This window comes from Manis javanica, chromosome 6 (genome assembly GCF_040802235.1).
Source record: "Manis javanica isolate MJ-LG chromosome 6, MJ_LKY, whole genome shotgun sequence".
Lineage (NCBI taxonomy): Eukaryota > Metazoa > Chordata > Mammalia > Pholidota > Manidae > Manis > Manis javanica.
The window spans coordinates 113,388,827-113,412,449 of NC_133161.1; the positions used below are offsets into that span (position 1 = coordinate 113,388,827).

The window sequence follows — 23,623 nt, forward strand, 5'->3', positions numbered from 1 at the left end:
GAACAGTCTGTTCTGTTCCTCTGCCCATTTTTTTATTGGATAATTTGTTTTTTGTTTGTTGAGGTGGGTGAGCTCTTTATATATTTTGGATGTCAAGCCTTTATCGGATCTGTCATTTACACATATATCTCCCATACTGTAGGGTACCTTTTTGTTCTATTGATGGTGCTTTTGCTGTACAGAAGCTTTTCAGCTTAATATAGTCCCACTTGTTCATTTTTGCTATTGTTTTCCTTGACAGGGGAGATATGTTAAAGAAGAGGTCACTCATGTTTATGTCTAAGAGATTTTTGCCTATGTTTTTTTCTAAGAGTTTTACAGTTTCATGACTTACATTCAGGTCTTTGATCCATTTTGAATTTACTTTTGTGTATGGAGTTAGACAATGGTCCAGTTTCATTCTCCTACATGTAGCTGTCCAGTTTTGCCAGCCGCATCTGTTGAAGAGACTGTCATTTCCCCATTGTATGTCCATGGCTCCTTTATCAAATATTAATTGGCCATATATGTTTGGGTTAATATCTGGAGTCTCTAATCTGTTCCACTGGTCTGTGGCTCTGTTCTTGTGCCAGTACCAAATTGTCTTGATTACTATGGCTTTGTAGTAGAGCTTGAAGTTGGGGAGTGAGATCCTCCCCACTTTATTCTTCCTTCTCAGGATTGCTTTGGTTATTCAGGGTCTTTGGTGTTTCCATAAATTTTTGAACTATTTGTTCCAGTTCGTTGAAGAATGTTGTTGGTAATTTGATAGGGATTGCATCAAATCTGTATATTGCTTTGGGCAGGATGGCCATTTTGACAATATTAGTTCTTCCTAGCCAAGAGCATGGGATGAGTTTCCATTTGTTAGTGTCCCCTTTAATTTCTCTTAAGAGTGACTTGTAGTTTTCAGGGTATAGGTCTTTCACTTCTTTGGTTAGGTTTATTCCTAGATATTTTATTCTTTTTGATGCAATTGTGAATGGAGTTGTTTTCCTGATTTCTCTTTCTATTAGTTCATTGTTAGTGTATAGGAAAGCCACAGATTTCTGTGTGTTAATTTTGTATCCTGCAACTTTGCTGTATTCTGATAGCAGTTCTAGTAGTTTTGGAGTGGAGTCTTTAGGGTGTTTTATGTACAGTATCATATCATCCTCAAATAGGGATAGTTTAACTTCTTCTTTACCAATCTGGATTCCTTGTATTTCTTTGTTTTGTCTGATTGCCATGGCTAGGACCTCCAGTACTATGTTAAATAACAGTGGGGAGAGTGGGCATCCCTCTCTTGTTCCCGATCTCAGAGGAAAAGCTTTCAGCTTCCCGCTGTTCAGTATGATGTTAGCTGTGGGTTGATCATATGTGGCCTTTATTATATTGAGGTACTTGCCCTCTATGCCCATTTTGCTGAAAGTTTTTGTCATGAATGGATGTTGAATTTTGTTGAATGCTTTTTCAGCATATATGGAGGTGATCATCTTGTTTTTGTCCTTCTTTTTGTTTACGTGGAGGATGATGTTGATGGATTTTCGAATGTTGTACCATCCTTGCATCCCTGGGATGAATCCTACTTGGTCATGGTGTATGATCCTTTTGATATATTTTTGAATTCAGTTTGCTAATATTTTATTGAGTATTTTTGCATCTACATTCATCAGGGATATTGGTCTGCAATTTTCTTTTTTGGTGGGGTCTTTGCCTGGTTTTGGTATTAGGGTGATGTTGTCTTCATAGAATGAGTTAGGGAGTATTCCCTCCTCTTCTATTTTTTGGTAAACTTTAAGGAGAATGGGTATTATGTGTTCTCTGTGTGTCTGATAAAATTCCGAGGTGAATCCGTCTTGCCCAGGGGTTTTGTTCTTGGGTAGTTTTTTTATTACCATTTCAATTTCTTTGCTTGTAATTGGTTTCTTTAACTTTGGTATTTCTTCCTTGGTAAGTCTTGGATGGTTTTATTTTTCTAGGAATTTGTCCATTTCTTCTAGGTTTTCCAGCTTGTTGGCATATAGGTTTTCATAGTAGTCTGTAATAATTCTTTGTATTTCTGTGGAGTCTGTCGTGATTTTTCCATTCTCATTTCTGATTCTGTTGATTTGTGTTGATTCTCTTTTTCTCTTAATAAGTTTGGCTAGAGGCTTATCTATTTTGTTTATTCTCTCAAAGAACCAGCTCTTGGTTTCATTGATTTTCTCTATTGTTTCATTCTTCTCAATTTTGTTTATTTCTTCTCTGATCTTTATTATGTCCCTCCTTCTGCTGACTTTAGGCCTTATTTGTTCTTCTTTTTCCAGTTTCAATAATTGTGATGTTAGACTATTCATTTGGGATTGTTCTTCCTTCTTCAAGTGTGCCTGGATCACTATATACTTTCCTCCTAAGACCGCTTTCGCTGTGTCCCACAGAAGTTGGGGCTTTGTGTTGTTGTTGTCATTTGTTTCCATATATTCCTTGATCTCTATTTTAATTTGTTCATTGATTCATTGATTATTTAGGAGCATGTTAAGCCTCCATGTGTTTGTGCGCCTTTTTGTTTTCTTTGTAGAATTTATTTCTAGTTTTATACCTTTGTGGTCTGAAAAGTTGGTTTGTAGAACTTCAATATTTTGGAATTTACTGAGGCTCTTTTTGTGGGCTAGTTATCTGGTATATTCTGGAGAATGTTCCATGTGCACTTGAGAAGAATGTATATCCTGTTGCTTTTGGGTGTAGAGTTCTATAGATGTCTATTAGGTCCATCTGTTCTACTGTGCTGTTCAGTGCCTCCATGTCCTTACTTATTTTCTGCCCAGTGGATCTATCCTTTTGGGTGAGTGGTGTGTTGAAGTCTCCTAAAATGAATGCATAGCAGTCTATTTCCCCCTTTAGTTCTGTTAGTATTTGTTTCACATATACTGGTGCTCCTGTGTTAGGTGCATATATATTTAGAATGGTTATATCCTCTTGTTGGACTGAGCTCTTTATCATTATGTAGTGTCCTTCTTTATCTCTTGTTACTTTCTTTGTTTTGAAGTCTATTTTGTCTGATATTAGTACTGCAACCCCTGCTTTCTTCTCTCTGTTGTTTGCCTGAAATATGTTTTTCCATCCCTTGACTTTTAGTCTGTGCACATCTTTGGGTTTGAGGTGAGTTTCTTGTAAGCAGCGTATAGATGGGTCTTGCTTTTTTATCCATTCTATTACTCTGTGTGTTTTGATTGGTACATTCAGTCCATTTACATTTAGGGTCACTATTAAAAGATATGTACTTATTGCCATTGCAGGCTTTTAGATTCATGGTTACCAAAGGTTCAAGGTTAGCCTGTTTAGTATCTTACTGCCTAACTTAGCTCACTCATTGAGCTGTTACATACACTGTCTGGAGATTCTTTTCTTCTCTCCCTTCTTATTCCTCCTCCTCCATTCTTTATATGTTGGTTGTTTTATTCTGTGCTCTTTCATGTTTTGTTTAACTGCTTTTAGAGGGTAGTTGATTTTATTTTTTTGCCTTTAGTTAGTATTTGGTTGGTCTTCTTTCTTTGCTGTGATTTTATTTTCTATGGTGACATCTGTTTAGTTTTAGGAGTGCTCCCGTCTGGAACAGTCCCTCTAAAATACCCTGTAGAGGTGGTTTGTGGGAGGCAAATTCCCTCAACTTTGCTTGTCTCGGAATTGTTTAATCCCTCCATCATATTTAAATGATAAGTGTGCTGGATACATTATTCTTGGTTCAAGGCCCTTCTGTTTCATTGCATTAAATATATCATGCCATTCTCTTCTGGCCTGTAAGGTTTCTGTTGAGAAGTCTGATGATAGCCTGATGAGTTTTCCTTTATAGGTGACCTTTAAAACTCTTTCCTTGTTCTTGATCTTTGCCATTTTAATTATTATGTGTCTTGCTGTTGTCCTCCTTGGGTCCTTTCTGTTGGGAGTTCTGTGTATTTCCATGGTCTGTTTAATTATTTCCTACCCCAGTTTGGGTAAGTTTTCAGCAATTATTTCTTCAAAGAGACTTTCTATCCCTTTTTCTCTCTCTTCTTCTTCTGGTACCCCTATAAAAGAATATTGTTCCTTTTGGATTGGTCACACAGTTCTCTTAATATTGTTTCATTCCTGGAGATCCTTTTATCTCTCTCTGTCAGCTTCTATGCTTTCCTGTTCTCTGGTTTCTATTCCATCAGTGGCCTCTTGCTTCTCATCCATTCTGCTCATAAATCCTTCCAGAGTTTGTTTTACTTCTGTAATCTCCTTCTGGGTTTCTGTAATCTCCCTCCAGACTTCATCCCTTAGCTCTTGTATATTTCTCTGCATCTCCGCCAGCATGTTTATCATTTTTATTTTGAATTCTTTTTCAGGAAGACTGGCTAGGTCTGTCTCCTTCTCAGGTGTTGACTCTGTGATCTTTGCCTGTAATTTTGCCTTTTCATGGTGATAGAGATAGTTTGCAGAGCTGGCATGAGTGACGGCTGGAAGACCTTTCCTTATTGTTGGTTTGTGGCCTTCCTCTCCTGGGAGAACAGCGACCTCTAGTGACTTGTGCTGGGCAGCTGCACACAGACAGGGCTTCTGATTCCTGCCCGGCTGCTATAGAGTTTGTCTATGCTGTTGCTGTGGGCATGGCTTGCCTCGGGCTGCTGCTCTGATATGGTGGATCTGCGTTGGAGGGGGAACAGCTGGGAGGCTATTTATCTCCGTGAGAGTATCCAGGACCCCACACATGCACTGTGTCTGCGCTCTGGTCTGGATGGCTGGGACTAGGTGTTTTGCAGTCCTGGGCTCCCTCTCCCTCCCCGCTCTATCTCCTCTCCTCCCGCCGGGAGCTGGGGTGAGGGGTGCTAGGGTCCAGCCGGGTTGGGGCTTGTATCTTACCCCCTTTGTGAGGCGCTGTGTTCTCGCAGGTGTGGATGTGGTCTGGATGTTGTCCTGTGTCCTCTGGTCTCTATTCTAGAAGAGTTGTCTTTGTTATATTTTCATAAATATATGTGGTTTTAGGAGGAGATTTCCGCTGCTCTACTCACGCTGCCATCTTGGCTCCACCAAATAATTATTTTTAAGTGTGAAAATTTTAGAAAAAATACAAAAAAGTTTGGGGAGAGGCGAAGTATTCAACAAATCTTTGTGTGACTATTGAATGAGTTCAGCCATATGAGCAGTTTTTTAAAAACAATGGCTTGTTTTCTTCTTCATTTTTCATTTGTACCTAGGAGCAACCAACCAACAAAGAGATCGGTGTACCTAGCTGCATAACAGAGAAGAAATATTCCATCATTTCTCTCTGAGTTCCCACATTTGTAGAGCAAGAGTTGCTGCATGGAGTTGGGTCATTCACGGCCCACTAGCACTGATGAAAAATAAGCAGGTCTTACCAGTTGAAATATGAAATGCAATGTTAATTACTGCTAAAGAAATGATAGATTTGTACTAACCTGTTTTCTGTTCTAGAAAAGCAGTGCAAAGTTGTTCTCTGCCAAGGTCAAGAAAGTGTCATCATCTTGTATATGAACAACATTTTGTTTAAAATATCATTGTTGTCCTTTGTTAAACTTTTAAACAAATTGGATCACCTAGGATATTTAGTTGTAGACAATATTATCCTTTCTAGGTGTATCAAATAGAAAAGGATTTATTAAAGGTTGTATGCTTTGCTCACAAACACATTAGAAGGGCTGAAGAAATAGACACTAACCTGAAATTCCCGCACCATAATAAACCCATGCCACAGAATTGGACTGCCCGAGGAGCTGCTGTTTCTGTTATGACCCGGATGATGCAGCATCAGGAAGTTGAGTGAGTCAATACAGTGAATCACCATATGCATTTGCCCCAGAAATCACTCCACTAGAAATACAAGTACAAGTATGTATAGATTTACATATTAGAATTTTTATTGCTACAGTGTGTGTTGTGGCAAAAACTGGAAACAAAGTGAACACCTAATAAGAAATGACTGAGATTATTATGGAACATCCACATATGTAATATTATGAAACAGTTAACAATAAAATAGAACTATGTAAATTGACTTATAAGGATGTGCATAAGATACTGTTGAGTGAAAAAAGCAAAATTTCATTTGTAAAGCATTAACCAAAAAACCTGCATATGCATGTATACATATGGAGGGATGTATCCTAGGGTGTTATGGTGGGTGCTTTGTGGACAGGTGGGGGTTGAGGATTATGTTCAAGAAGAGAAGAGAGAGAAGTAGTAGCCAAGATTCCCTCCAATTAGGAAATTGTAAATATACAAACACATATATATATAGAAGTATATGTGTATATATAGTTATGGTTATATTTAAATACTTAGAATTATGTATTAAAAAACAAAAGATAATTTTTAAGACTAGGAGAATAATAAGTTATTTTCTTTAAAAAATTCATATTTGTACTTGATTCTATAAAATACTGTATTTAATCAAATTAATCCTCCTGTTAATTTTCTCTCTAAACCCAGGCTTTCTTCCCCGACCATCCTTTCCAGATTTTGCTGTCATTCCAGTCTACAGTAAACCTGGAAGTACTTCTAGAATTATTTTGGAGGTATGTAGAAGATACTGATATAATTGTGTGCCCAGTAGTCCCTTTTTCATTTTTTTCTGGGAACTCCATTCTCTGACACACACCCCACCACCATCGCCACCACTGTATGTTCACTGTGGAGGAATCTATGTTCTTATAGGACCCAAGAGTCTGAGCACAGTTGATTGGTTCAGTGATGAGTGCCTGACTCAGCTGGACCAATGAGCAGCTGTGTGTTAGGAGGAAATACCCCCATACTAAAAGGGTCTGAATATTAGTAGTAAACTAATTATATTAGTTAATATTTAAACTAATTGTGTCACAATCTAAAATCCATCCTAAGAATTGTAAAAATGGAAGGGCAGGCACTGGTTTTATATCCCCAGCACCTTGCAGAATGCATGACAAAATGGGTGTTGAATAGATTATTATTAAAATACTTAAAATAAGTGTGTAGGTGTTTTATAGTATCTGAGCTCATCTAATCTTGTGTAAGGTTTTTATTAATTAATGACATTGAAAATGAGACAATTCTCTAAGGTCAAAAGAGGAATTTATTAAAAGGTTACAGGGATATCCCAGAAACCAAGGGCAGAGATGCCATTCATGAACTGCACCAAGTCTGCATAGCACACTGTATAGAAAACTCAAGAGACTTTTCTATATTTGTTCTCTATTTTTCAGTCTACAAGCCAAAAAATGGTGAAGTTTGCTTTGCCTCTGTTTAAAAGAACAGTCAGTCACAAATTGAAATCTCTTAATCCTGGTTTTAAATTCCCAAGGGAAAGATTCTGATTGATTCAGCATGAGGCAGGTCTCAAACTGGGCCAATCAACTGCAACCATTGGGTTAAGGCCATGTTTTCAAAGCCTCATTGTTAACCATGGATTGTGCAGTTAAAAAAGAGTGGTAACTAGAAAAGATAGTAAAGTTGTGAACTGAGTGGACAATCAATAGCTGTGAAGTCTACATAGCTTTAATGTGAAGATTCTGGGGGTCAGTGCAATTCATAAGAGTATATTGAACCTAAGACCTTCCAGAATCACATATAGATTACAATTCTCTGTGTCTAAAATTGGAATTCAAAGCAGAGACAAATGTGAAAGGGACTAGAAACTTGAGTGTGTCATTTACTTCAAGATTTTATTGTGATGTTTCTTCTGCCTGAAATGTACATCTCTCCTTCCTCCTGCATCAGATTTCTATTTGGTCTTCACGTTTCACAATAGACATTACTTCTTTCAGAAAACCTCTATTAATCCTCCCAAGATCAAGTTAACTGGCCCTCATATGGTGTACTTACATTGGGAGAGACAATTTGCTATGGGTCTGGAATGTTCCTAAATCATTTTGCTGTGCATTCTGAGAATGTAAGTCTTAGACCACTCTTTACCCCTGCCATTTCTTAGGGTTGTGTTTGGAGCAAGCAACCCTGAAAGATGAGATAATATCTCCCCACCAACAAAAAGCAGGCTTAATTCCATTTACTCTATAAACAGTAGTCCCCTAAATTCAGCATGCTTCTCTTGTAATACAACCCACTTCAGGCATCCAAGATAAGGCTTTTGCATTGTCCCCACCAGACCAGGAGTGTTTAGTTTGCTAGGGCTGCCATAACTAACACCAGACTGGGTGGCTTAAACGATAGAATTTGTTTCCCCACAGTTCTGGAGGCTGGGAGTCCACGATCAAGAGGTCCACAGAAGCCTCTCTCATTGGATTGCAGGTGACCACCTTCTTATTGTGTCCTCACGTGGTCTTTATTCTGTGTGTGAGTGCTCCTGTTTCTCTCCATGTTGAAATTCCTCTTCTTATAAGAACAGCAGGACAGATGCCCCCCTATGTTTATTGCTGCACTATTTACAATAGCCAAGATATGGAAGCAACCTAAATGTCCACCAGTAGATGAATGGATAAAGAAGATGTGGTACATACACACTATGGAATATTACTCAGCTATAAGAAAAAAACAGATCCTGCCATTTGCAGCAACATGGGTGGAGCTGGAGGGTGTTATGCTCAGTGAAATAGGCCAGTTGGAGAGAGACAAGTACCAAATGATTTCACGCATATGTGGAGTATAAGAACAAAAGAAAACTGAAGGAACAAAACAGCAGCAGAAGCACAGAACCCAAGAAAGGACTAACAGTTACCAAAGGGAAAGGGACTGGGGAGGACGGGTGGGAAGGGAGGGATAAGGGTGGGAAAAAAGGGGGCATTACGATTAATATGTATAGTGTGGGGGGGGGCACGGGGAGGGCTGTGCAACACAGAGAAGACAAGTAGTGATTTTACAGCATCTTACTATGCTGATGGACAGTGACTGTGAAGGGGTATGTGGGGTGGACTTGGTGAAGAGGGGAACCTAGTAAACATAATGTCCTTCATGTAATTGTAGATTAATGATGCCAAAATAAAATTTAAAAAAAACAGCAGAAAATTCCATTTATCTTTATACTATACCCATTTTCAGCTATTTCTTTTTTTAATTTTTTAAAATTGAAATATAGTTGATACACAATATTACAGTGGTTTCAATTATACAGCATAGTGATTTGACAGTTACTTACATTATTAAATACTCACCCCAATTAGTGTAGTTACTATCCGTTAACACAGAAAGATGTTAAGGAATTATTGTGTATATTCTCTATGCTGTACTATGTATTAGTCTCTATGACTAATGCATATTATGATTAAAATTTTGAACCTCTCCCGCATGGTAACCACCAGTCACTTCTTGGTGTCTATAAGTCTATTGCTGTTTTGTTTGTTTTCTTTTTATATTCCACAGGCAAATGAAATCATATGGTATTTGTTTTTCTCTGTCTGCATTATTTTACTGAGCATAGTGCCCTCTGGGTCCATCCATGTTGTCACAAATGGCAGGATTTCTGATCAGCAACGTGATACTTTGGATGGTTTCCTAAGGAACCAGTCTGTCCATCTAAAAGCTGAATCCAGTTAGTACTATGTGAAACTGGCATTCAACATGATAGATTTTTTAAATTTTTGCATGCCATTGTAAGGCATAGCCTTCTCAATAGAAAGATATTTGCTAGTGTAACTTCTTAAGGTTTCTTACTCATCTCAGGGAGACTTTTCGAAACCCAAGTAGAACTCTTGTTGCTGTTAAGATAGTTTCTATGAGGTAAGCCTCTAATGAGCAGAGGTCATCACTAATAGTGAGAGATACCTTGAAAACAAGCTGAAGATGTGGGATTTGTTCATGGTGTTAGCTGGAATGGCCTGAAAAATAAATTCACTACAAATAGATTGTTAAGAAGCTTGAGTTTTCAAAACTGTTGTTTGGAAATACTGTTTTTAAAAATGCTGTGTGCTCGGGCACCCTTTTTTACCATTGCAATTTGTTCTCAACTAATATATAGAGTTGCTTGTTTTTCTCTGAAGTTCTGATCTAAAGTCACCCTGAAACATGAAAACAAATTTTATGACTGGGTGATTCACTTCCTTGACAGTGTTAAGATCCTTTTAGTCATTACTTTAGGTAAGAAACTAAATGAAATAATACCACCAGTTATAGTTCAGTCTTCAAGGAAACAGTGGATTGATGATTCTCTTGCTTCCTTAAATTCCATCCTTAAAAATAAAAGACTAAAAAAAAAAAAAAAGAACAGCAGGTAGATTGCTTTAGGGCCCACCCAAACGACCTCCTTTTAACTTAATCATCTCTTTAAAGGCCCTGTCTCCAACCACAGTCACATTTTGAAGAACTGGGGTTGTGCTTCAACATATAAATTATGGAGGACAGGGACATAGGTATCCAACACAAACCATTATTCAGGCTCTGACACTGAATAATAAAGTCCTTTTTCTCTGACCCAGGAATCTTGTCTTTTGACAGCATTCCTGAAACAGTCATAGGCTAACTTATTAGTTTATAAGAGGCTAAAATCCCAGATCCTGCACAGCTCTTGACACCTATATTTTAGCCCCTATCACACAACTTACAGTATCTCTTTGACTTTCTTCTTCACTAAACCACAGGAGCTTTGAAGCCAAAGTATAATGTTTAAAACACAGACATTGAATAATTATTTGCTGAATGAATAAAATTTCATTTATGACAAAGAATCTGGTTAAGACATTAGTTGATCTGAAGAGCTATGCTTTCTAAGATATGGATTAAGATGAGAAAAGAAAAGGTTGGTACAGATTCAGTACTGCTTAATGAGCGTTCTGATACAGTCATATAGCTTCCTTGATATGTTCCCAAGAAAACTAGATGTTGCCACAAGTGTTATATAATTTATTAGGCTATATTTTACTACCATCCAATACTAGTTACCTAGATTATTTCTCTGGAAATTTTGTAAAGTTTGATTTTGGATGAATGTGAACAAATGTGTTCCACACAATTTTTTTTTTTTTTTTTGAGAGGGCATCTCTCATATTTATTGATCAAATGGTTGTTAACAACAATAAAATTCAGTATAGGGGGGTCAATGCTCAATGTACAATCATTAATCCACCTCAAGCCTAATTCTCGTCAGTCTCCAATCTTCTGAAGCATAACGAACAAGTTCTTACATGGTGAACGAATTCTTACAGAGTGAATAAATTCTTACTTGGTGAACAGTACAAGGGCAGTCATCACAGAAACTTTCGGTTTTGATCATGCAATATGACCTATAAACCATCAGGTCAAATATGAATATTCATTTGATTTTTGTACTTGATTTATATGTTGATCCCACATTTCTCCTATTATTATTATTATTTTTATTTTTAATAAAATGCTGAAGTGGTAGGTAGATGCAAGATAAAGGTAGAAAACATAGTTTAGTGCTGTAAGAAGGCAAATATAGATGATCAGATGATCAGGTGTGTGCCTATGGACTAAGTATTAATCCAGGCTAGACAAGGGCAGCAAGACATCCACGGATGCAGAAGATTTCTCTCAAAGCAGGGGGGGTGAGGTTCTGAGCCTCACCTCTGTTGATCCCCAAATTCTCACCTGATGGCCCCCCTGCGACTGTGCCTGTCTTAGGTTGTTCCTCCCTTGAGGAATCTTACCCGTCTCTGGCTAACCAGTCATCTTCCGGGGCCATACAGGGAAATGTAAAGTTGGTAAGTGAGAGAGAAGCCATATTGTTTGCAAAGGTTAGCTTTTTACTTCTTTGCAGATTTATGCCCTGTGGCTTCTATGCCCAGCACTTGTCTCGAGGTATCTTTACCACCTGGAGGAATTATGATACTCGGTAAATTCGATATGAGGCACAAATTCTATTTAAGGTTTGTAATTAGGAAGGAAGAAGAAAAGCTATAGATGTAGCATATGAAGGAAACTTGGGAGGATTGATTATTTCTTTGACATATCTTCTTGTATAGTACCTTAAGTATGTATAGGTTTTAAACTACTAACTAATTTGCACACACATATTAACATAATAGGAATACGGTGACATAAACAAAGCAAATCTATAATTACCAGCCATCTCCAGTGAAGCCAAGAAAACCATTTAGGCACCCTAGGCATTTGTGAAAATTTATCTATGATATGATGGATATTGTCCAACTGTACTTGAACCATCAGACAAATTAAAGCAGCCCATTTCTGGGATCTGTTCACATCCCATATGTTCTTTTAACCATAGATAGTCTATAGTCATGAGATTTTGGGGTGCTACAACTTGCACCCCTCCCAACTCCTGGTTGAGTTCCAACAGTACAGATCCAGTCAAATTCGTTGTCTCACTGTATGCACATGCCAGCCTAGACATCTCCCTCCTCCTTCTTATGGCAAGTCCAGGAGACGGTGGGCTGGATGCAGCCACAACCGCAGCATCGTCCGGATCCCTGTGGAGGCTTTTTGATGATCATCCCCCGGCACGAGTCCTCCAGAGAGTGCTGATGCCGGAAGCTCCTCCTCATATCGTATCTTAGTTCATTTTCTGGGTATCCAAGCTAGGCCTTGATCTTCTGCGTAGAAACAAACAGACCCTTTGCCCACACTTTGACATGCCCTCTATACCACTGTGCAGAACTCATTGGAGGTCAGCACACAGTAACTGCTTTTTTTTTTTTTTTTTAATTTTTTAATTAAGAGAAAGGAATATTATCAGAAAAGAGTACCTCCATAGCTGATCATCTGACACCCTTTAAGTGATCAACATTAAGGATATTTAAAGCATGCGTTGATCTTTGATTTACCAATAGTTTTATCCTGTTAAGGAGTAATCCCCCTTTTCTTTCTTTCTTTCTTTTTTTTTTTTTTAAATTTTTAATCTACACTTACCTGAAGAATACTATGTTTACTATGCTCTCCCCTATATCAGGTCCCCCCTAACAACCACATTACGGTTACTGTCCATCAGCTTAGCAAAATGTCCACACAATTTTTTAAAGTGATAGCTAGAGCAAAGTAAAGCCTTCTACTTATATAATGCAGACACCCCCACAAAATAAAATTTAGCAATGAAAGTAGTATTAAATAATGCCATATTTAGCCCTACAATTTACCAGTGATTTACTACCAGCTTTTAAAAATCTTTCCAGAGTATAAAGAGCAGTCTCTACAGTCTCTGCTCAGCATATGGGAAAGATTTTGCCCTCAAACACTTTGCTCATAGCAAGAATGCTGAGAAGCCCAGTTAAAGCCAGCGGATTCTGACTGCGGCCTGGGCAGAGGGTGCAGAAAACCTGTGTCCGTTCTGAGAGGTGAGCTCCTCTGGATCACCCAGCCTGAAAAGAATATTTCCTTTTAATAGATTCAAAACGTAAACAGATAAAAGAAGGAAAAACAATCAACAAATGTAGATAAAATGGTCAGAAAAGAGAGGCAAGACAGTGGCTCTAACTCTTGGGGCCCCTGCTAGTCTCTCCCCAGATCCAACTTCCAGCCTCTGAGGAGTGGCCGAGACCAATCATTCCTGAGCAGTCACCCAGGACAGGAGCTTCCTGACTGACGAGAAGCTCACCCACCAGGCTCAGGGCAAGCTCGACCAAAACTCCTGCTACCGCAGCACCCAGCTCCTCACTCCTGGCTTGGGCCTTGGTCCAAAACTCAGTGGGGGTGCCCAGTAAACACGTGCTGGGATGAGCGAAGTGTAAGGGCAGGGGATTGGTGAGAATGAAGGAAATCACAGTCCAGTGGAGAAGAAACAAGAGAGAGGACCTGGTGGTGCTGGTGTGAACAGAGGGCTGTGCGAGGTGGTGTGGGAAGAGGAGGGGCCTGACATTTGCTCTGCATTCGTAAACACAGTGAAATTCCTTGGCTAAAGGCATTTCCCTAAACTGCGCATACATTTTTTTTCAGTGGGGCCCTTTCTCTCGTCCCAGGGCAAACCACTGTTTAAGTCCTTAATAAACGGTTTCCTCCAAGCAGTTGACAAAAACCGGAGGTGAGGGTCCGGGCGTGCCAAGGCCTCGGCGATGGAGGGCGCAGCCTGCACCCCTGGGCTCTCCGCTGCAGCCCCTGGACCTCGGTTCTCAGAGCGCTCAGCGCGGCTCGGGGAGGAGGGGACGCGGCCGCCGTGGACCCCGTGCAGCGCGCAGGGCAGCCGAGCACCGCGCGCGCGAGCGGAAGGGCCTGCGGAGAGCCGGGGCGGGGAGGCGGGCCGCCGCGCACAAGCCCGCCCCCGGGTGGGCCCCGGCTCCCCGCCCTCCCCGCCGCCGCCAAGCCGACCGCCGCGGCCGGCGACCATGCGCCGCCTCCCGAGGGCCCTGCTGCTGCCGGTGCCGCTCGCCCTGCTCGTGGCCGCCGCGGCCCCCGAGGCGCCCGTCAGCGCGCCGCGGAGCCTGGTGTGGGGGCCCGGACTCCAGGCAGGCGTCGTTCTGCCCGTCCGCTATTTCTACCTGCAGGCCGTGAACTCGGAGGGCCAAAACCTCACCGGCTCGCCGCAAGGTAGCGTTCAGACCCGGGCCTCCCTCGCCCTACAGCCCGCTCCCCCGCGCGTCCCCGCCGCGCCCGGGCCTCTCGGGACTCCGCCCGCCGCCTGCGTGGGCGTCCGTCGCCCCGCCTTGGGTCTGGTCACCTTTTCCGTCCACCTGCCCTGCACAGGCGGAAGGAGTCGCAACAAAAGTTTATTGAATGAATGAATGAACGAACGAAGGAACGAACGCCGAGGGCCCTGGCTCGTTTACTGTACTGGGACTGAAGTTCGGTGTTAACGAGTGCGGTGTGAGTCACAGGTTGGAGGTGGTCTTTCCGCCTCTGACGTAGTCAGCCGCGCTGCTGCAGTGCGGAGATGGCCCGCACGTGTTGAGTCATCCAGCCCAGAATTGTCGGATTACGTTGTTCAGGTCTCCTGGGTTTGAACAGGAAACCCCTACACTAAGGAAATGTCAGAGCTGTAGGCAGAAAAGGAAGCAGTTTTGCAAGCTAGATTTTTGTTTTCTTATAGTTTTGAGTTTTTGAAAGCAGATTTCAGGAATCTGTGAACTCAATAGAACTTACTAGGTGTTCCCTCTACCAAGGATGGATCTTGTCCAGAATCCCTGCTGCCCAGATGTCCTCCCACATTCTCCTTCATATGTTACCTTTGCTACTTCTTACAGCTTGTTCTGCTAGTTTCAAGCTGTTGCCAGTCAGGATTTGCTAATTTTTTGTCTAATATAAATCCAGCCAGTTTGCAACCTGTTTTATTAGCAGGCACTCAGAATAACCCAGGGCCTCTCCCCTGCACAGTGAAAAGCTGTGATTTTTTTTTTTTTTCAGTTTTAGAGACTTTCCATGACCTTAAGGATCAGAAGATTCTTAAACCCAGATGCAAAGTCTTTCACATGGAGTGTATCTTCTTTTTTATAGTTGTATTTTCTAAAATTGTTTATAATATTACAATGGGGGGCTACTTTAGGAAGAAAAGAAGGAAAAAAATTATACAGGAAAAAAAATCACATGATTCAAAATGAAATACTTCTTATCTTATTATAAATTAGAATAAAATTCCATTTTTTAATCTAAAAATATTGTCAAAGTTTTTTCTAAGTGATAAGATCCAAAGTTGTTAAGGCAGCAATGAGATACTCTCAGACAGTGATCTTTATCCTGGGCTGGTGGGAGCACAAATTGGTAAAATGCTTCTGGAAATTTTCCAAATACATCAAGAGCCTTAAACATTTACAAACCGAACATACAAAAATAAATAAATAAAATGAGTTTCAACAGTTAGAAAATGTAATTTTTTTTGAGGATGTCACTTACAAAAAATGTCCATGCCCTTTAATCTGATCATCTGGTTTCTAGATAGCTCTATTGAGAAAATTATTAGAATGTGGTCAAAGGTTTATATGCAGGGATATTCTTGCAGCATTATAATTATTTATTACAGCAAATTTAAATAGCCAACTATAGGTAAATAAAATATGGTATATTCATGTGATGGAATCTTTGACAGCCCATTAAAAGTAACATTTTAGATTACACTTACATGAGGTACCTAAAGTAGACAAATTCATATAAACAGAAAGTAGAGTGGTGGTTGCCCAGGGGCTGATGTAAGACGGAAATGTGAAGTTGTTGAATGGGTATAGATATTCTGTTTTGCACAATGAAAAAGGTGTAGATTCGGTGCATAAAAATGTGAATATACTTAACATGACTGAACTGTATACTTAAAAATGGTCAAGATGGTCAATTTTAAGTTATACCTGTTTTACCACAATTAGAACTTAAGAAGATTTTTAGAGTAACATTTTAAAAGATTACTTAATAATGCTTATACTAGGTTAAGGATGGAATAAAGAGAAAAGAAATTATAAAGTTTCATTCCAATTTTTTAATAAATAAACCAGTATCAGGGCTTATAGCAAGAGAGGAAGGATGTTTTTTCACTCTTCTTTTTTCTCAAGAAAAATTTCCTCCAAAATGATCATACAGTTTTTTTAATCAGGAAAGAAATGTCATAAGAAAAAAAAACCCCAAAACTAAAGACTTTCACTAAGTCTTTTCATACAACTGCATTTTCATTCCCTTAGATTCTCCTTGTTTCCTTTCATGCTACTTGACTTCCAGCTACCATTTAAAAGGCTGCCCTGTAGTTCTGAAAAGCTCACCTAACCTGTTTCTTCCTTCTGTTATCACCATTCATTTGCAAGTCCTGAAATTTTTCCTCCTTCAAGAAGTAAATGAAAAAGAGGCTAACTTTTCTCAAGCTGTAGACTGTCTTACATGACCTACCAAGATTCCCTTACTAATTATCATTCCCATTTAAAGTATCACATTTATCTAAATACCATTATTACACTGAACATCTCCAGATACCTAAGTAACACTCGTGAATTTTAATGGTCTAAAGCAGGGGACCTCAAACTGCAGTCCACAGACAGAAATTAGGGGGTCTGTGATCTTGGATGGGAAAAACAACTATCTCTATTCTCACTAACTTCTGATTTAAATTGGTATTTCCTTATGTTACGAATATAGGCAGAACCTCTTGATATTGCTATATTCCCAGCATCTAGTACAATGCCTGACAGAGCTAGATGCTCAGTAAATATCGTAGAAGAAAAGAAAAAAGGGGTTGAGGGTGGGTGTTTGGAATATGTCAAGATAGTAGGATAAAAATACTATTGTTCTACTCAGTCCTCCTCTACTTCATTAGTAATGGTAAATAATCTTACCTCCTAGTTGTGTAGCACTTCTGTGTTTTAAACTGTGCCCTATTTAATTTGTTCTCCTTAATTGTCTGGGACGTAAAAAGGATATATGTTATTATTTTCAGTTTTCATATAAGAAACTGAGTGAAGTTAAAGTATCCTGCCTGTGGTCCCACAGTAGTTAACTGTCAGAGCCAAGACTAGACTGCAGCCTGTTGAATACCTAGTTCAATGTTCTTTCCCTTTAATCAAATCACCCATAATATGATTGTCACAAATCTGTTTTCAATAAGTTCCTGAAGAGTGTGTCCATAGTCAACAGACAGCCAGACATTTTTGGAGGATTCCATTTAGCCTCAAGGCAAAAAAAAATTGGCCTTCTGGAACTGTTCCCTTAGCCCTGTGGGGTCAGCATTTTGTTGCAGCTGCAGAGCCTTAATAAACTTCCTAAACAATAGAGGAGGCAGTAACTCCATTGCGTCATGGATGCCACAAATTGTTCCTTCAACTTTCAATTCTGTGAATTTATATGCTAACATTATGCAATGTGACAATGAGTGGATTCAGGAAGGGCTATGAAAGGTGTTCAAATATTGTCTGTTACTCATGTGCATGTGACCTTGGGCAAGTCACTTAACTTCTTGGAGCCTTGGTTTCCTGATCTGTAAAATGGGGGTGACAATGCCTACCTTACAAATTCTTGTAGGAAATAAATAAGATAGAAAATCCATATGAAAATCTCAAGCTCAGGCACTGGCATATAATAAGTGCTAAGAAAGTGAATTTTTTTTAAATGTGCTTTTGAGTTCTTGTTCTCAAATCAAAAGTTTTCAAAGTTTCTCATTCTAAGGATTTAAGAGAGATACTGCTAACCTATTGTCTGCATAGTCACCACATTCTTACTCAATTAGCTCTCTCTCTTAAAGAAGTTTTAATTTGTGAAGTAGAAAAACTCAAGATGAGCTGCAATTCTGTTCCATTACTTAAGCCCCTAGGGCAAATGAGAATCTACATTCCTTCCATTTGAAGCAATGCAAAAAGTATACTCTTTTCATTTTTTCTTTTATGAGGTTAGAATTGCTTATTTCTTTTTCAGTCCTGAGCATTATTAGTTTGCACTGACGCTAACATTAGTTTCCTGCCAACAATGACACAGACATGAAAAATAACTATAAAAATATCTGAACATTTAAAATATGTATTTGGCTGTATTCTATTTTTATACATATTTTGAAATATAACTTTACAATGCTATTTCAAATGTGAAAAATATTATAACTGGAAGAGAGCCTAGAGATCTAGTACAGTACTTGAAATTTAGAAATAATGTAGCATTTTGGAGCTGGGTATTTTTTTTCTGTTTTCTTCTTGCAAAAATTCAAAGACATTAATATGCTTCTATCTGTTTTGTTTATTTAAAATAATAAACTTAATGGAGAACAAGACTGTTTGATCAGGAGACAAAATTTCTGTTCTGTTTCCACTTGGGGAAGGGAATAAAGGAAATGACCTTCCATTTCCCAGGCTCTGCTCTCCTGATTTTCAGTCTTCCACACTGCATTACCTTTCTGAAGCCAAGTGAGAAATAACACAAAGCAGTAACTTCTGTGTTCCATTTAAGCATTTCAGGTAATTGGCTAACATAATAGTTTCACATTAAATTATTACCTTTTCTTACAACATCCACTAGGTTTATTACAGTTCATTTATTTTAAAATTTTCTTTACATATTTCTATCACAGTCATTTCAAGGATCCTAAAATGTATGTTTGGTACTTAATTATTTAATAGGAAGATCTCAGATACTACATTACCATTTCTAACTAGAAGAGACTGAGAAACATTTCTCCTGACCCACAAGAAGAAAGAAAACCCTTAAATATCAAAAAAATAGAATTTACAGACTAAAAATAGGAGAAAAAAACTTGTTTCAGTAATTTCAAAATAGATAATGTTAATATATTTCAAAATAGAGTTAACAATATACACCACTTTCTTAAAATATTTCCCTTTGATATGGTGATTAACCGTGCTTAGGACATTAACTGACCTTTATTCTTAAAGCTCCTGAGGATTAGGTTCCTGCTGAGTGCAGGTGTGGTAGCCACAGCACTCTGAAGAAAAGTGTTTATTCCTGGGCCACAGTAACATTCATCAAAACAGTATTGTTTCAAAGCCTAATTAATACTGCAAAAAAAGAAGGAAAAGTTTGCTAAGCAGGTACTTTTTACTCTGAAACACAAAACCCACAGAATTTTAGAGTTGAAAGGGTTGTTAGATCATCCTAGTATATCTGTTTAATTTCAACATGAGGAAACAAGCTTAAGAGAAATAAACTCTAGTATTTACAAAGATGTGTGTGTGTCTGTGTGTGCATGTTGTATTTTACAAGGAGAAAGTTGGATTGCCTTTAGACCTCTGTCATTCTAAGAGTTCATGGATTTTTAACTATCCAGGCTTTAAACCTACCCAAAAGAGAAAAGGTCAAATTCACAAAAAGTTAATCTCTTCCTTGCTTTTAAAAATTAATTTGGCTCATTCAATAATCTTTATTAAATGACTAATGGTCAAATGTTGAATCAGATGCTTCGTTTGAAGACATAAACCAGATGTAGTTCATGGCCTCAAAGATTTTCCAAACTAAAATTATTTTGTTTACCATTTGTGGTATAGAAAAGGAGTAACTTCTATGTAAAGACACCTATTCAACAATTGTTAAGACAAATAACCATGAACTAGTTGAGTTTTATATATATACATATATATATATATATGTATATATATATATATATATATATATATTTTTTTTCTTTCAGGTCAAACGCTATTCAAAGTAGTAATCAAATCTCTTTCACCTAAAGAGTTAGTCCGGATTCATGTCCCTAAACCTTTGGACAGGAATGATGGGACATTTTTGATGCGATATAGGATGTATGAAACTGTCAGCGAAGGGCTGAAGATAGAGGTACTTTATGGTGATGAACATGTGTCTCAGTCTCCCTATATTTTGAAAGGTAAGTGATCACTAAGTGATCCAGAGGCAGCCTTAGGTGCGGACCTGATGCCTTTTTGAATGGGTTGTGTGCAACAGAGTAAACATGGTATATGAACCTCCTGGGGCTCAATTTAATTTGAAATTTTAAGGAAAAAAAACTAAAGAGGTTTAAATGTTAAACAAAGAAGTCTGATAAAGTATCTTCTATATTCCTAAAGGTTTTCCTATTTAACAGTTGTTTTGAGCAATTTAATAATGAGCTTTGATGTAGTTTTCTTCATGTTTCTTGTGCTTGGTTTTGTGGACCTTATTGAATCTTTAGGTTTATAGTCTTCATTAAATCCAGAAAAATTTTGGCCATTATTTCTTTGGATATTTTTTCTGTTCTATCCCGGATTCCTCCATGCATTCTAATTACCCACATATTAGGCTTGAAATGATCCCACAGTTCATTGATGCCCTTTTCATTTGTTAAATTCTTTTACTCATTTCATTTTGTGTAGTTTCTACTGCTATATTATTAAGTTCACTGATCTTTTCTTCTGCCATATCCAATTTGTCATTAATTCCATCCAGTGTATTTTTCATCTCGTGATGCTTTTTCATCCTCTCTAGCTTTCTTCTAGGATGCAGTTATTTGGAAACACTTGAACCTTTCAAATTTTGCTTCTCCAGTTTGTTAGGCAAGTCCAGAGCCATGTTTAATCAAGGGCTAATTCCTCCTCACTACATGGGTGATATCTCTCTACCGTTCTACCCAGATGCCATGAATTAAGCTGCTCTCCACCTTGGCTGGTATGAATAGGCACTATTCACAAGCCTGTGTGAACAAGGGGTCCTGTGCCTCTCTTCCTTGTGTGGTTCTTTTCCTGCCTTGGAGAGTGTGCTCACCAATGCTCTCATCAGGACACCTCAACACAGGAAAGAAACTGCAGATCTCTGCAGCATGCTCTCTCTGTCTTTTCAAAAAGTCTGTCCTACAAATCCTACCTGCCTTTATCCCCCTGGACTTTGAACTCAGTGAGACTGCTGGGCTCTGCCTGGATTCCTCCTCCTGGAATCTGGAAACTCTCCTAGGCAGTAATTATTAGGAATTATAAGGTTCACCTCATGTTTTCCCAGCTCTCAGACTCACTGTCCTTCCTTGCCTTATGTCTGGTGTCTTAAAAACTATTGTTTCATGTATTTTGTCTGTTTACTTGGTATTTCAGTTAGGGGAGTAAATTGATCCATGGTACTCACCTTGATCTGAAAGAGAATCCTCAAGAAATTTAAATAATTTTTAAAATTGTTTTTGTGGACATATTTTGAAATAAGATAAAATTTGTATAATTCTTTTACAAATGAGTCTTGAGAGAAGTTTTATACTTATGACTGGGTACTTTAAAATCACATGACCAGACATATGTGGGTCACATGTTTTCTCATATACGTGCTGATGGAAATGATTTTAGGGACTCCGAGAAAGAGATACCCCTTGTTGTAAAAAATCACCACCCCAACCATGTCATAATGCCTGAGAAGAAATACATTTTCTTTTTCTTTGTTAAAAGGTAAGTTGTTTTATGTTCATCAGCCATTTATAACTCACCAGAACTGAATTTATCAGTTAATTGACTAAGAGTGGGTTATATTGGGAGAGAGCATGTGCTCTACTAGTTTGTCTAGGGTAGTAAAAAAGGCGGATAAAAAATAGAAGCATGGGACCCCAACATATCTACTTTCACCACTGATTTGTTTGGGGCAGATTATGGCTGTCTGGATAATCTTAGAATTCACCAAGAAGACATCCTGTGTTCATGTCAGAGCGGTGTGTTCATACTGACACCATGCCCTGTGTGGGGTGCTTGTTCATGGAGTGATGAGGTGTTGTACGTTTTGCTTTCCCAGGCCCAGTGTACCATGAGTACTGCGAGTGTCCGGAAGAGGATCCTCAGGCCTGGCAGGATACTCTTTCTTGTCCAACCGAGGAACCACAGATTGCCAAGGATTTTGCTTCTTTCCCCAGCATCAATCTCCAGCAGATGCTAAATGAAGTTCCAAAAAGGTTTGGGGATGAGAGAGGTGCCATCGTTCATTACACGATTCTTGATAACCACATCTACCGGAGGTCCTTAGGGAAGTACACAGACTTCAAAATGTTCTCAGATGAGATTTTGCTGTCACTGGCAAGAAAGGTATGAGAACTGATTCATTCGTTCCAAAACTGTATAGTTCAATTATTTAGTTGTGAACATTTAAATGCTTAGAATAACAATGGCAAAAAATGGAAATTCCAGGCATAGAAATGTGAATCTAAGATATCTTCCACCTGATTGTTCATAAATTCTCCATTTTTATGGATCTCATTTCCTCCAACATTTAAATTAAATGGTTTAGCTCCCATTCCAAGTAAGAAGGCCCTACAGGCCACTCCCAAGTTTTCTGTGAACTCCCATTTACAGCCTCAAAGTCCCTTCTTGAAATTCTCCCTTCCTGCTGAATGCTCCTTCCACTCAGATTTCATTTTCTGCAGCTTTTCTTCCTGACACCTCAAAATGACCATTTTTCTTAATTTTACCCTATGAGCCCCTAAAAGATAGTGTGCATGGCACATTTTGTTGAATGTTGAAGTAACAGTTATTTTATACTCATGCATAGTAAAAAAAAAAAAATCTAGCATTTAAAAATTGGCATCCCTGTATTAATCAGACTTTTGATCACCCTTGCCTCTGGAAATTTCTCACTGGCTGGTCTTGATCTTTAGGTCTTGACCTCTTACTAAATATGGTTAGGCCCTCTGTCTTTCAGATTTCCCCACATCCCTAACAACTCCCCCAACCGCTCTATTCAACCTCTTTCCACATTTGCAAAACTGTTAAGCAGAGCAATTCAAACTGCCGTTTTTTCTTCCTTCTTCCTGACCCTGCAGACTGAAGAGTGGGGATGGGCATTTTTTACCTTTCCCACCCACAAAGACCATCAAGGTGGTTTTCTCAACCAAAAGTCAACCTTGCTGATATGAGTGGTACAGTTCTCCAAGTACGTGGAATGTGTGGAGGCCATCAATTCTTATTTTAGGCAGCCGCAATTGCCTCCTTCCCATCAGGCAGCAATGTGAGCATTTGAGCATGTCATGGGCACAGGATCAGGAAGTGGGGCACACTCCTTGGGCTTCCACAAGTCCACCTTGCCCTGTATTCCTGTACCTTTCACTCATGTTTCTGCATCTGTAACAGTGGTTTCAACCAGAGATGACTTTTGCCCCTTAGAGGACAAATTTCAATGTCTAGAGACATTTTCAGTTGTCACAACTCAGGGCCTGCTCCTGGCATCTAGTGGGGAGAGGCCCTGGATGCTGCTAAACACCCTACAGTGCACAGGACAACCCCCAGCAAATACTTACGCAGCCCATAATGTCCATAGTGCCGAGCTTGAGAAACCCTGCTCTATAGTGAGAACTTCTGATGTGGAGCTCGCTAATGGGCTTATGAATGACAGGGGAAGCAGAGGGTGAACAGTCACATCCATCCCTTGCCCTTTCCATTTGTTCCAGGTTCTTTGCCTAGTGGCTGGGAAGAAATCTAAGACAACTGACTCTCACCGCTGGCCTTTG

At 39.1% G+C, this 23,623-nt stretch overlaps 1 protein-coding gene across 6 annotated transcripts in view; it reads left to right on the top strand.

Moving 5' to 3' along the window:
• POGLUT3 (protein O-glucosyltransferase 3) overlaps positions 1-23,623 on the top strand; it is a 137,229-nt gene that overhangs the window by 103,864 nt on the left and 9,742 nt on the right. For 3 of the 6 annotated variants that reach the window (XM_073239295.1, XM_073239294.1, XM_073239297.1), the window contains 4 exons: positions 6,409-6,494; positions 8,139-8,199; positions 19,850-20,047; positions 21,919-22,205. In XM_073239295.1, the coding sequence (XP_073095396.1) occupies positions 6,409-6,494; positions 8,139-8,199; positions 19,850-20,047; positions 21,919-22,205 (632 nt within the window). Of the gene's footprint in view, positions 1-3,110; positions 5,740-6,408; positions 6,495-8,138; positions 8,200-13,823; positions 14,341-19,849; positions 20,048-21,918; positions 22,206-23,623 lie in introns of those variants that run through there. The other 3 variants (XM_017656457.3, XM_037020204.2, XM_073239296.1) reach the window with 3 other exon arrangements.